At 41.3% G+C, this 13582-nt stretch overlaps 1 protein-coding gene across 1 annotated transcript in view; it reads right to left on the bottom strand.

Annotated features, from left to right (window-relative positions):
• kcnk12 (potassium channel, subfamily K, member 12) overlaps positions 1 to 7941 on the bottom strand; it is a 28696-nt gene extending 20755 nt beyond the window's left edge. Inside the window, exon 1 of the mRNA XM_077581978.1 lies at positions 7142 to 7941. Within this exon, the coding sequence (XP_077438104.1) occupies positions 7142 to 7481 (340 nt within the window). The 5' untranslated portion in view covers positions 7482 to 7941. The remainder of the gene's footprint in view (positions 1 to 7141) is intronic.
• Between the last annotated feature and the right edge of the window lie 5641 nt (positions 7942 to 13582).

Below are 13582 nucleotides of genomic sequence, written 5' to 3'. Positions count from 1 at the left end.
GCTGTTCCTTTATGCACCATTCCTCTATAAAATTTAGTGGACATTAGTTTTATATTCATTTGTCAAAGTCTACTGTGTCTCATTATGTTTTAAAAGTCATAATGGCTGCTGTGAAAAAGGGTCATTATATAAAACTAAAACCTCGTGGTGACTTTTGTTCAGTACTGTAGGCTCAATTAATACCTCTCTGACAGTGTCAAACAAAAGGTAGAATTTTTGATACTCTCGAATGAAATTGTGCATCTGGCCAGCTTTTTGAACTGCTCATCTGTCCCTTGTCTGCACTTGTGGCTTCTCAACGTGGGTGGCTAGAAGTGTGACCGAGTCTGCAGCATCAGTCTGCCAGGGATAAAATGAGGAAGAGCAATAAGCCAATATACAAACCTGCAACTGATTATCATATGGAAAACTAGTCTAATTGGTTTGACCCTGTTTATCACCAAGCACACCTGATTTCGACTCACGAGTACTTCCGAACAACAGAGAACATCTCCTGGATGTCGCTGAAGCACGAAAATGAGCCGAAATTAGATCTTGAGCCCCATAAACAGATTTGGAGAGCTGTTCTAATTGGCAGCCATCAGCTATCAATCAGTCTCAAAGGTTATAAATAGCAGATGTATTAATAGAAATGTCTGTTTACCGAACACACTCAAGTGCCCTCGTTAATGAACCGTGAATTCTCTTTGAGTGAATCCAAGGCGGGGCAACGCAAATGTGTTGGATATAGAATAAACAGCAACTTGAGCTTCTATAAGAATATGATAAGAAGAGTAAAATGATTTTGCTGATTCACTTCACTATCTCAGATGCTGTTGATGTTGATGTGGTTTTTGAAAATATCTGGCCTTTTTTGACTAAGCATTACATATCAAAAGCTGTCACATCTATGTTATACTATCTCTCTGTTTTTGTCAAGAGACCACCGCATGAACTTGAATAAGTGTTATTGTTTGTATAGAGCTGTTGGCTGTCATGTACTTGTCATTATTATTTTTGAAGAACTGGGGGGGCGTAAACTTTAATTACTCTTTGGGAGCTTGGTGGACTCATTGGCTGATACAGTGGAACCTCGGCGTTTGAACGTCTCGGAACTCGTACAATTCGGACTTCAACCAAAAAATCTGAGTAAAATATGCCTCGGAGTTTGAACTCATTTTCGGACCCAAGCAAAGCAAGCTAAGCCGAATGTACCTTGAAAACGAGTAGCCGAGTGAAGCCGAGCAAAGCCTAGCGAAGCCGAGCAATGCCGAATGTTGCGGTAGTTGAGACCATGCACTGCTCATTTCCAGTCAGACCTTGAATACTCCCGGAGGTGCTCCATACAGGCGAGTGCATTTTGATTTTTCCACGACAATTTTCTTTGCCATGGGCCCAAAGAAAGACATACAGTGCTACAAACCACAGTGGAATTAGGAAGGAGATTATCGCGCCGTCGTAACTACCGTGACTACTTCTGTAAATACTGGCACGAGGACCCCCCTTAGATGTTCAACAACGTGCCTGACGTTAAACAACGCACGCAAGGACCGCTTAGTAGTCTAACAATATGCCCAATGTAAAATACACAAACTCAGCACTGAACTAAAGCTAGCATTAACATAGCATTATCATCCACCGATGCCATCACACCACAACAGGTAAGTTAAGGTATTTTTATTGTTTAAATACTGTACTGTACTGTACTGTAAACGCAAAAAACATTAATATAAATCAAAAAAAGGAATTTTCTGTTTTTGGAGCTTGGGAACGGATTAATTGCGTTTACATTATTTCCTATGGGAAAAAAATGTTTCGGAGGTTGAACAATTTGGACTTTGAACACTTCGCAGGAACGAATTATGTTCAAACTCCGAGGTACCACTGTATTTTTATGGAAAATAAGCAATGTGTTTGCCGCATGCTAATGCTACATTCACACCAAAACCGAAAAGGCGATCTGGAACGCTTCCTTCACTAGCGTTTCACCGCGTAGAGTTTTTTGGAACGATTGCCGCTCATTTATGCATTCGCGCACACCGGAGAGGAGGAAGCGTGTCCCTTGGTGAACGACTGTAGAGCACTTTACGAGTCAACAAAAAGAGAGCACCGCCAACTACTTCCACTTCTTTCCTGGGCACTATTTTCTCCAGCAGCGAGAGGTTTTTGAGGTACGTGATAGCACTTCCGCTTTTTTAGTGGCAATCCGGCGGCCGTCAACAGCAAGTAAATACACTTACCAGCACTTGTATGCTACTTCATTGCTCACCATTTGGTCCCAACTGGCCGTGTTGTTGCGTTAGGGGTGACAACAGACAGGACGCTGTGTTTGACGTAGCTAGTACTCGAAGCCGATTAGCTACCGCGAGGCAAAATGCGAAAAAAAGGTCAAATTATTTAATTTTGGCAAACAAGCGAGTGTACGGATTTTTGTCACGAATGTGCGGGTTTTGCTGCGCCGCACTGCGTCCCAGCGCTACAAACGCGTCCGCCACGCCAGCCACACGCACTCTCGTTCCGGTCCGTGCGAAATACATTGACTACAATGCAAAGGCGCCAGCTTCACTGCCAAGACGGCAAATAGTTGACTCTGTCTTGCAGTCTTGCCTCCTCTGGGTGCCATGAATATGTTCTTATTTCCATGGTAATGCATCTAGTAGTATGAATTATTTGCTACAGACAAATCATGAATCAAAAGAACATCTGACGTTTATTAGTCATTGCGCCTCATTAAAGCCAATCATCTTTTTCTGTTTTAAAGCAGGTCTGTGACATCTATGAGATGAAACTCTTCCAGTTTAACAAACACTTCCTATTCAATGTGACAGAAAATACTAATATAAGCATCTATGATTCCATCAAAAGAGATGCAGACTAAGCGACAAGTTTGCACCTAGAGATGCTCTGGAGTCTTGAGCTTTTCCTACAAAAACGTAAGAGGTACAAAAAAAAACAAATACCATAATCAATAGAAAACTATGGAAGCGTGGAACTGCCTAAGTGGTTTGAACATTATTGACTGCCAAACATTCAAAATGTATCTTTTTCATACATTCCAACATATTTGAACATCAAACATACATACAAATATGTTTAACATATTTGTAAATACTCTGTATGTTTAACATACTATTGCAAGTACATTTGAACGTACTTGTAGGCTAAATGCAAAAAAACATTATTATTTTTTTTTTTACATTTGACCTCCATTATACCAATTAAGCAAGTAAGCGTTGTTTATTCGTAATTTTTATGGTTTATTATATCTGCAGTGCTTGATTACCTTTTGGCATTTCCCCCCATAATACCACACGGGGTATTGACCTGTGGATGCACATATCCAGTGAAACTTTTTTATTCTCACTGAAGGCATCAAAATTAAGAATGAACACATCTGGAGTTACGTACTTACCAAAAAAAAAAGGTGAAATAACTAAAAACATGTTTTATATTCTAATTCCTTCAAAATAACCACCCTTTGCTCTGATTACTGCTTTGCACACTCTTGGCATTCTCACCTCTGGGAACTCCTTCAATACTGTTGGAAAACCATTTCAGGTGATTACCTTTTAAAGCTCATCGAGGGAATGCCAAGAGTGTGCAAAATAAAATCATCAGAGCAAAGGGTGACTATTTTGAAGAAACTAGAATATAAAACATGTTTTCAATTATTTCACCTTTTTTTAAGTACATACAAATACATGTGTTCATTCATATTTTGATGCTTTCAGTGAGACTCTACAATAAAGAAAATGCATTGCATGAGAAGGTGTGTCCAAACTTTTGGCCTGTACTGTATGTCATTTTTTACGATTTATTATGTTTTCAGTACATGATTTCTGTTTGGCATTTTCCCCCATGATATGGGCATTATGTGAAGAAAAAAAATGGTAATTTGTTAGCATTTAGCTTACAAGTATGTTAGAACGTATTTACAAACACGTTTAAACGTACTTTGCGTAATGCAAAAATGTTAAATATATTTGCAACGCATTTGCCAATATAGTATTAACGTATTTGCCGGTCAAAAATGTTCACTCCACTTTGGCAGTTCCACACTTCCGTAGAACATTAAACTCACGGGCTTACTTTAAAATCCTTTTTAGAAAATTTTTGAGGGTGATGACCGCAGAGTGACCCATAATTATGGTCATTTAGGCAAACCAATTCTGGATGCATGCAGGCACAATGATGCATGTCCATCCATCCATCCAGTCATTAATTGTTCCATACCATGGTAAAGGTCAAAGGCAGTGGCTAGAGCTGAAGGCGGACTGCATGTTGGACTGGGCATCAGTCAATCATAGAATGTCTGTGAACAGCACATTGACACAACAAAAATGTTTTTGCCCTTCTTGTGACCGCTTTAGCAGAAATTCTTTCTTCCGTGATTGCTCTCTCTCTCTGTGGTATTCCCCCAACTTGGCAAGTGCAGCTTAAGTGTAGACTACCCAAATGTAGGCAACTTTCATCCTTCACAGCCGTACTGTGGCGCCGAATCCTCTATGACAACAAGAGTGGGAGCCGAAAGTGCTTGTGAGGATCGTCTCGAGCTGCAGGGGGATGCCGCTGCGATAACACCTTGTGTGGGGAGGTCCCATATCCCTTTCATATCAGCAGCTCATACCGCACACCAGCCAAAGGGGTGGGGGTGGTATGCAGATCAAAGCGAGATAGAAATCCAAACAGAAACCCATGCAAGCGCATGAAACACTTTGGAGAGAACCTCCGAATCACCCCTTTTTTTTTCCAGACAGCTGAGTCAGTTTATGGGTTCTGTTCGTCAGGGGGGGAAGCGTGTGCGACAAATGAAGCACAAAGCAGACACACACAAACACAGCGAGTGAGATGAGTGCATGTACTGCTCTGGAGCTTTCTCTTTGTGTGTTTTACGTAAGAAAAGCGGAAGGTGCACAAGAAGAAGATCGGATGAAAGTAAACGTCTAATAAGTTACTTGACTCGTTTCAAGGGGATCATTGTGTGTGTACGCTATATCAGGTATAGGTGTGTGTAGTGCAAGGTCAGACAGTGACTGCCCCCCTGACCATCACCTGAGCTCACCTCCTCCATCATTTAACTTTATGCTCCGGGTGGGACAGTAAAAGCCATCATACATGCAGGCCATCACCACAGCATTGGCCCGCGGGATATCCTGCGAGGGACACTTGCTCTTTTCTGACCTATTGCACGAGTAAATGTTACAGGGGGGTGCGTTGGGAGGGGATGCAGAAGGGGGCACTTGATGACATTCCAATTGGTTTGAATGGAAATGTGGCTGCACCCATGGGTGCTGTCCTATAGCTCGAAATGAGTGTGCTGTTCCAAATGGCAGGCAGAGTCCGATGTCAGCTCTTTGCCAAAAGCCCCTCACTGCCAAAATGTAACACATGACTTAGAGAAACAACAGCAATGCTTGCATCTGTTATATTCTCCATACAAGCCAGTGGAAAAGGAGCCTATATGGGACAGAAGCTCACACCGGTCAATAATATGGATATAGTCATTTGTGCCTTGAGGGACATTTTTGTTTGCATACCACAGGCACATTTGGGACAAGTTAGTGTTGCTTAATAGTTTACCTACTTTGCACTTTACAGCATGTTTGATTTCTTAATTGGATGGATGGATGGATGGATGGATGGATGGATAGATAGATAGATAGATAGATAGATAGATAGATAGATAGATAGATAGATAGATAGATAGATAGATAGATAGATAGATAGATAGATAGATAGATAGATAGATAGATAGATAGATAGATAGATAGATAGATAGATAGATAGAAGAAAGGATGTTCAATACCCCATTTTTCAGATCAACATCAATACCAGTATTAGTCACCGATACCAAATACCGATAACACTAATACCTTTGATAAGAAAATGTATTTATTTATTCATTTTAAAGAAAGAGCTGTCATGTTTCAGTTCTGTTTGGGTTGGGTTTTTGTTTGTTATGGGTGTTCTTGTTTTTGTCAGTGTCTTTTTGTCTTGTGTTCCTGGTTTCTTCCTTTGTCGAGACAAGGGAAGAAACAAACCACATCCACACACACACTGACCACATCCACATCCACATCCGCCTGTGTGTGTCTTCCCTTCCCCGGGTGTGTCTCATTATTGTTAGTGTATTTAGTCTGTTGTGTTTGTCTAGTCGGTGTGGGTGCATTGCCTATGTTATGTGTGGAAGTTTGTGCGTCATCGCCACAGCCAAGTCGTCCTCGTCACAGCCAAGAAGCCATAGACCCTGCCAAGTCAAGTCACTCCACAGCAAGTCGAGGCAAATCAGGTCCTGTCACGTCATGCTCCGTTCCAGTCATGGCGACCAGTCTACTCGCATCCTGTCCAGTCATAGCGACCAGTCCAGTCATGGTGACCAGTCCAGTCACGTCCCACCAAGTTTTGGTTATCTGCTCACCTTTCCCCCTATGGTTAATTAAAGTTCCATGCATTGCACTTGATTCCTGTTTCCCTGCATTTGGGTCCACCATCCCTTAAACACTCAACGTTCCACCCTGACAAGAGCTTTATAAATCCAAGTATAGCATTTTTCCTTAAAATTGCATGAAATTAATGGCAATTTTCTATTCTTCTTATTTTGAATTTCTAGCCCCTGATCAGAAAACGGTCAGAGATTTTCTGCTGATTTTGTTATCGGCCTTCATCACAAGTACCGATAATGGGCAAGTACCGATACCAGATATCAGTCTAGGACCGATACCCAGATTTATTTCAGGGTATCGATACTTGCGATCATCCTACTGATCATCTGCGGCAAATAATCTATTTAATTTAATTAGTTGGAAAATTATTTATTTATTAAAAATAATGTATCTTTGTTAATCTATCTATGGCAGCAATGGATATTGACAGGAAGAATGATAACATGCTCTCCAACTAGATGGCAGAAGGCGCATACAGTATTGTAATCTTATTTTCACTTTTTGTACTATTTTTATGTGGTGGCATTCCATGATATTTTTAAATGTAAAATACCTGCCGTGGTTTAATTACATTTGGGGAAAACTTGCTTAAAGTCCTCAACAATAATCACACATTGTTTCTTATTGATGTGTTTGTCAGGAAGTTAGAATATGAACCATTGGATGCAGGGGTCAAGGAAATGACTTGATGCCGCAATCATAGATCATAAAACACCCACCTATGGTTGACACCACAGTTCCAACAAAGTAAAAAGCCCCTGTAAAATCCCATCGTGGTCTAAGCGCATCGGCTCGGATCCCAGCGGCGATGGCGGCCTCGTACTCCCGCAGGAAAGAGTTAAGCTCCCCCAGGCTGATGTTGAAGGTATCGCTGAAGTTGCGGAGCGTCCCGTTCCAGCGGCCGTGAGCCCGCAGCTCGGAGGGCCTCTCGATGGCTGAGAAGACCGCAGCGCCGCACAGCAGGTAGAAGATGATGAGGAGGGCGAGCAGCGCGAAGCGGCCGTTGTCCTCGTTCAAGTGCAGGGAGCGGCAGCCTTGCAGACGCTGGCCAGGCATCATCCAAATTTCAGCACCACTCTCGCGTCGGACAGCGACAAGCTCCACATCGGAGGAGGCATCAACAGCAGCGGGTGGGCGCTCACTGCACCGCCGTCACTGCACTTCTCCGGGATGCCTCTCCTTCAAGTGCCGCGGCACCCCGTCCCATGGTGGAGTGGGCATCCAGGAGGCTCCGCTTGGGGAAATCCACCACTTTGCACGGAGCCACCGAGGAGCAAGAGTTATGGAGGAAAGACACCGGTGCATTGTGTCATGCTTGATCCCCGCACGCAATCGTTGCCCAAATCCAAACGGGTGTCCAAATAAAAACAAGAGAGGAAAAAAATGTTGACTATAGAAGAGCTTTCCGCTGCGCAAACAAAAAAAATAAAAAATGTTTCACACAGTCTCATGCGTGGGGAAACGCAGGAGCTGCAGACTGCACACTGGCGCGCAAATGGCGAGCTTACTCCACGTTGCTATCTCTCCACATCTCTCCACGATCTCAATCGCCGTTTTACTCGACTGCTTTGTTGCATGCGGGTGTGAGCACGCACCACCCTTTTAACCACCGCAGGCAACAAACAGTAAAGTGAGAAGTCTGCTCAATAAGCTGTTTGAAAGTTTTGCAGGCAGCTCAATTTGATAAATGTAAACTATTCAAGCAGTTGAAACTGATAAAACATGCCCAATTTATGCGTTTATAACAGTAAATGCACCTTTAATACTAAAAAAACAACAACGCTTTCATTTTCAAAAAGTGGTACAGTATAGTGTTTTGTTTATTAAAATTTTTAATAATAATAATAATTTTTATTTAGTTTTAACATTTAACAACATTTCAAATTGTGAATACATGCTATATGTTTTAGTTGAATGCCCTTTAACGGTTTTCTAAAATTAATCATAAAAAATTACTGTGCATAATTGGTCATAGATGGGATAATGTATCACACCTTAGGTTTAGTTCCATTACAAATTAATGGTTGTCTATAAATGTGCCCTGTGAAGCTTGGCGACCAGTCCAGGGTGTGTAAATGTAACATGGGATAGGATACGTATATAAAAATGCATGGATGTTTTTTTTTTATTTTTTTTTACTGTCAATAGTAACAATTAAATATTCAACCTCATATTACATTGTCCAGTGAGTGTAAAATTAATTGGAAAAGATTCTTCTTGAGCTCTCGAAGGCGGATGCTTTTTCTCTGCTCACCTCCTGTCTTATATTTCCTGCTTGCTTCCTTATTATGTGGCTTTATGTGGTGATTTTTTTTCCAGATTCATACTGTGCCCCCTGTTAAAGGGGCAGAGCTTCAGCCTTGTGTTTTTTCTGCCCTTTCCTATGTTTGCGTTGTTGTGTTTTCATCAAGAAACATGACAACCCACCAGGCTTCCCGTTCTGTCTCCCCCTGTTGGTTATTGTTATTTTTGTGTTTCTTGGACGGGTTGGCTGCGGTAATTAATTAATTAACTCATTCAAACCCCAAAACATATATACATTTTTTAATACTTTGTACTTCAGTCCCAAAAACATACTTATATGTTTGTTTGTTTGTTTTTATCTTTTGTAATGCTAGAACATAAATAAGGCTTTGATGCAGCTTCTGACATGAATAGGCCTCTTAAAGCAATGGTAGTTACAAAAAACAGCTAGCAGGTGGCAGCAGAGTATAAGAGATCAGCCAGGGCCATGTTGCAACAAGGTTTTTTTCCTAGTGTTTTTAACAGGTTTGTAAAAAAATAAAATAAAATGAAACTTAGCTATATTCTAATGCTAATTTCTGCAAAACGGAAACAGATACAAATATACTTTTTTTTCCTGATGAAAGAAGGTGCTCCAATCTTCCTTTTGGTAGGTTCCATGTTTTTATATCAATAGTACACAATGTTCTGTGGGCCTTGCAAAATCAGTCAAAATCCAGTAAAACAGCCGGAAGCAAAGGGGGTTGCTTCAGTGAAAATAGCTGGGAGTTTTAAGTAATCCGAATCAGATTTTTTGAGAAGGGGGTTTCATAGCCACTTCCCTAAATATTACATTTTGATGCGTTAGATTTCAGATTGTACATATATACTCAACGGAGTGAACTCAGTGAAGTGTAACCAGTGGTTACATTCATCTCATATTTTTCTTTACTGTCTCATATGCAGGAAGATATGCAAGCTAACTATAATACATTGCTTGTCATTCTACCATATCATACCATAAGAATAAGATCCAACTTCCTACATTGATTGTCAAGTAACATAATACAAGTGAGCCACAATATCGCTGGTCAATACAGTGAAGGACATGCGAAAAGGTGTGTGCAGTAACATGCACCACCCTTGTAGTTTTCCATCTAGATGAGCATTTACAAGGCCTCAATTAGTGTTCACTAAAGTACAAATATATGTGTGAGTTGAGTCCTAACAAAATCAATGGTGTCCCCAAGCGACTAATCCTTGAAGATGGCCATGAAAATATTGATTATTGCTTTCAAAAGTGTAAGTGAAAGCAGTGGGTGTATCTGTTCCACGAAACGGCCACCATATGACACAGAAAGGAACAAGATCATCAACTATGGAAGGTGTGTTGTGTGAGAATTTAGATAATTGTAGAACTTACAGCTTGCACATGTGCAAACTCTGTTTTCGATGTTAGGATTCTCTTTCGAAAGGAGTGGACATGAGTACTCAGTAGTGTTGCATAATAAATGGCTGGATTGATTGCATTTTCTAATCTAATGAATTGGCTTACAAAAACCAAAGCAGAATGTAAAGCAAGAGTGACACACTTGTCTTGGCTGTGCACTGCAATGTCTATCAATTCATTTCATTGACTTAAAGTACTGATGCTGATGTAGTGAGTCATTTGGTGAGCAAGTTGTTACATATTTACTCATTTAACTGCTACATCACTGTTTTGGTTTATACCAAAAGATCACAACACAACATAAATAATGATAGAATTACCCTTCGAGTCATGTTCAGGTTTTGCAGTTTTTGAAAGGTTTCTCCATTGCTCTCCAATTGTCATTGTCATGTCTGGGTAGAGCTGGCTTTGGTTGAGGGCCCCGATTGGTCCTGAGTGGATGCCTGCCCTTCCGCAGGCTGACCAATCCGGGCCCTCAGCCACTTGTGCCTGGCCCCAGGTGTGACTAATCCCCTAATTAGTGTGGGTGCATTTAATTCCCGGGTGGTGATCAGTCCCTTGTGGGATCATTGCCATTGTCACGGTCACCCCCGGAGTTTGTGCTGTCGTTTTGATTTTGAGTTTGTACAATAAAACATAACAGTCTAACCCGCACTCCTGCCTTCCTGCATTTTGGGTCCTCTACTCCACACGCCGGCGGACTCAACTCCGCTCCTTGGCCGGACCGTGACAGTCATTGGAGCAGTGTTGCAAAATTGCTGGCTGGCAAAATTTCAGCGCCAGTTTGAAAAGTTTTGTGGGTGTAACCAGTGTTTAAAGTGGAAAAAAATAAGTGCGGGGCCAGGATCCCTGTATGGGATAATAGCAAAGAATCAACTTCATTGTTTCAGTATTATGAATCGTGACTTGCAGAAGTTAGGTTTACATTTCACAGCGATTGTTTTTTTCTTGTGTGCTTTGCATTGCAGACCAATCTTTGAGTAGCACTCGGAAAAATAACTTATGAGAGAAAATTTATATTCACATTCTTACTGATGAAATCTGCATTTAGAGCTTCTCCCACCTTATTGGTACAACTGTACGCCACACACGGTGGCATTTTCGCTGGAGAGGAAGAAAATAACGTGAAAAGTGGCAACGTAAGATGGCCGCCGCTAGCTTCATTTCTCGCTTTAGCATGAGTAGCACAGGTTGTTTTTTTGTTTGTTTGGTGGTTTGTTTTGTATTTACATTTTTACAAATGCCAAAAGCTGTATCAGCCTGCGAATCCACCCCAGAGTCCGTGGTCTTTTTGAAGCTTTGAGCCAGGACAGCATGGTAGCGATTTTATTTCATTCTTAACTCAAGAGTTTTGGTTGTACACACGCGGCTAGCGTGGGCTAGCGTTCACGCTTACAGCGGCCGACTTGGTTGACGTATGCATGCCTCTCTCGTCAAGCACAGATCTATACGGGAACTGGATTAAGCGTGCGCATGGTGATGTGATGAGCGTAGGACTTCCATACTATATGTAAATCCGTGGATTAGCGGCGCTTACCAGAACAGCTTTTTTGATCAGAAAACATTTATTGTCAAGTGTACCGGAATGCTGACGTATGTTCTTTGCACGTTGAGAAGTACCTGGATGCTCAAGGAAAATGTTTAGAAGTGCTGGAGCTCCATAGCCATTTAAAACACTGGCTGTAACACAATACTAACGCATAATACAATTTTTCATGAAGTCGGTACGGGTCAAGCTGTATCACTCTCCTAAATTTAGCTTTTGTTCATTCCGAGTTCCAGTGGAGCCTTTAGGGTAGACTTTCCCTTGCTTTGCTTGAATGCCTGCTCTAGGAGTTCTGTGCTTCTTTAGTGGTGGTAGTAGTATGCCTTCTGAAACATGGTTTCTCACCATCAGATCATGTTTCGAGAAATCTACCATGGATAGTATAGGAACACTGTGGCAGACATTTTCGAACTGCCACTGGACTGGCTCAAAATTGTACTAATGGAAGCACCCATTCATCCTCCACTACTGGGGAGAAACAGACTTTTTTTTAAATTTGTTCAACTTTTGTGCTTGTTTACAAAGTTCCTCATTTTAAATTTTGAATATCAAACCTCCAAGAAGGTGAATGTACTGCTGTTTATTTTTCCAATATAGCCTATCAAAATTTAGTCGCAAACAGCAAAGTGTCCATCAAAGTAAACTGATATCGAATTTGCTTAGCTAAGTACTTTACTATTCTCTGCTTGGAGCTCTGACACATGTATCAATATTTGCCGAGAAGGACCCACTTGCAAGTCGCATCGTTCAGCAATTGCCAAGCAGGCAGCTGTTTTGATGATGTAAACAGCGCAAGCACCCGAACCGTCTTTCTGCACACCTTAACTGTCCGATTACCGGAGATACAGAGGACATGTGATCTTGACAGAGGAGAGGCTATCCTTCAAAATGCAGCAGCTAGAGCTCCTCCACTGAATAATGATGAGGAAACAAGGGAGGACACACATGCACTTACACTGAGAAATGAAGCAGCCGAGTGAGTGAGGGATTTCCTTTCACCGCGCTGAGCGAGAGCAGCCTCGCCATCATTTATAACATAAGATGGAAGCAATCCTTTGTCATGCTCGAAATACTCGGGAGACAGGGGCGGCCAGTGGTGGAATGGGATCTGATGAGTCCCATGAAGTTATCTGACGGAAGGTTAGGACAAAGCGCCTAGTCACATTAAAATAAATTAGAGTTTATTGATTTAGATCTTGCTTGACAAAGCCAATTAAGACACCAAGTCCTCTGAGTCTCAGGAAGAACTCTATACAAAGTAATTTGTCACAGAGCTTTGAAGTAAAATGTTAAATAGAGGCCTTAAATGTTAAATGAGTAAATTAAAGAAAAAAAGAAAAATCATTATTTTGCTTATGTGAATTTAAACCGGTTTAAAATATCCTTTGCACATACAAAACTGCTCAAGACGAACGGTTCTGAAGGTCCAGAGACAATTTGTTACCCCTTCACCATGTTTCATGTCAATAGCTGCACTTGTAATGTAATCCAATTAGATGAGAGAGGTGCAAGCCTGAAATCTTCAACGACCAGTATGAGAGTGCCAAGATCATAAAAGACACTGAAAGTGTTATTGTTCAAACGGAGTTTGAATGTAAACAAACAACTGTAGTTTCCTAACTGCCGATCGTTTGGCAGGTTGGTGAGTAACACACATACACAAGGACTGTTTCAGTTCTGTCACGTTTAGTCCTCTGTCTCACTTGACCTTTCTTTATTTTAGCGACAGCCAAAAGGAACTCTCAGCTTCAAAAAGGTTGGTGACCCCTGGTGTAAAATAAAGGTGAAAGTAACACATCTTTTGTAATGGGCAATCAGCACCAATAGTCTCTGTCAAAAATAGCTAAGAACAGTGTGAAAATGGGAATTCGACAAAAAAAAGGTGAAAAAGTACAAATTAAGGGAAAATTAGCGGATCTGTTGTAACAGACTGCCAACTCA

Source organism: Vanacampus margaritifer, chromosome 12 (assembly GCF_051991255.1).
Source record: "Vanacampus margaritifer isolate UIUO_Vmar chromosome 12, RoL_Vmar_1.0, whole genome shotgun sequence".
Taxonomy (NCBI): Eukaryota; Metazoa; Chordata; class Actinopteri; order Syngnathiformes; family Syngnathidae; genus Vanacampus; species Vanacampus margaritifer.
Note: the sequence above shows the minus strand (reverse complement) of the source record. Positions and strands in the feature narration are given on the sequence as shown.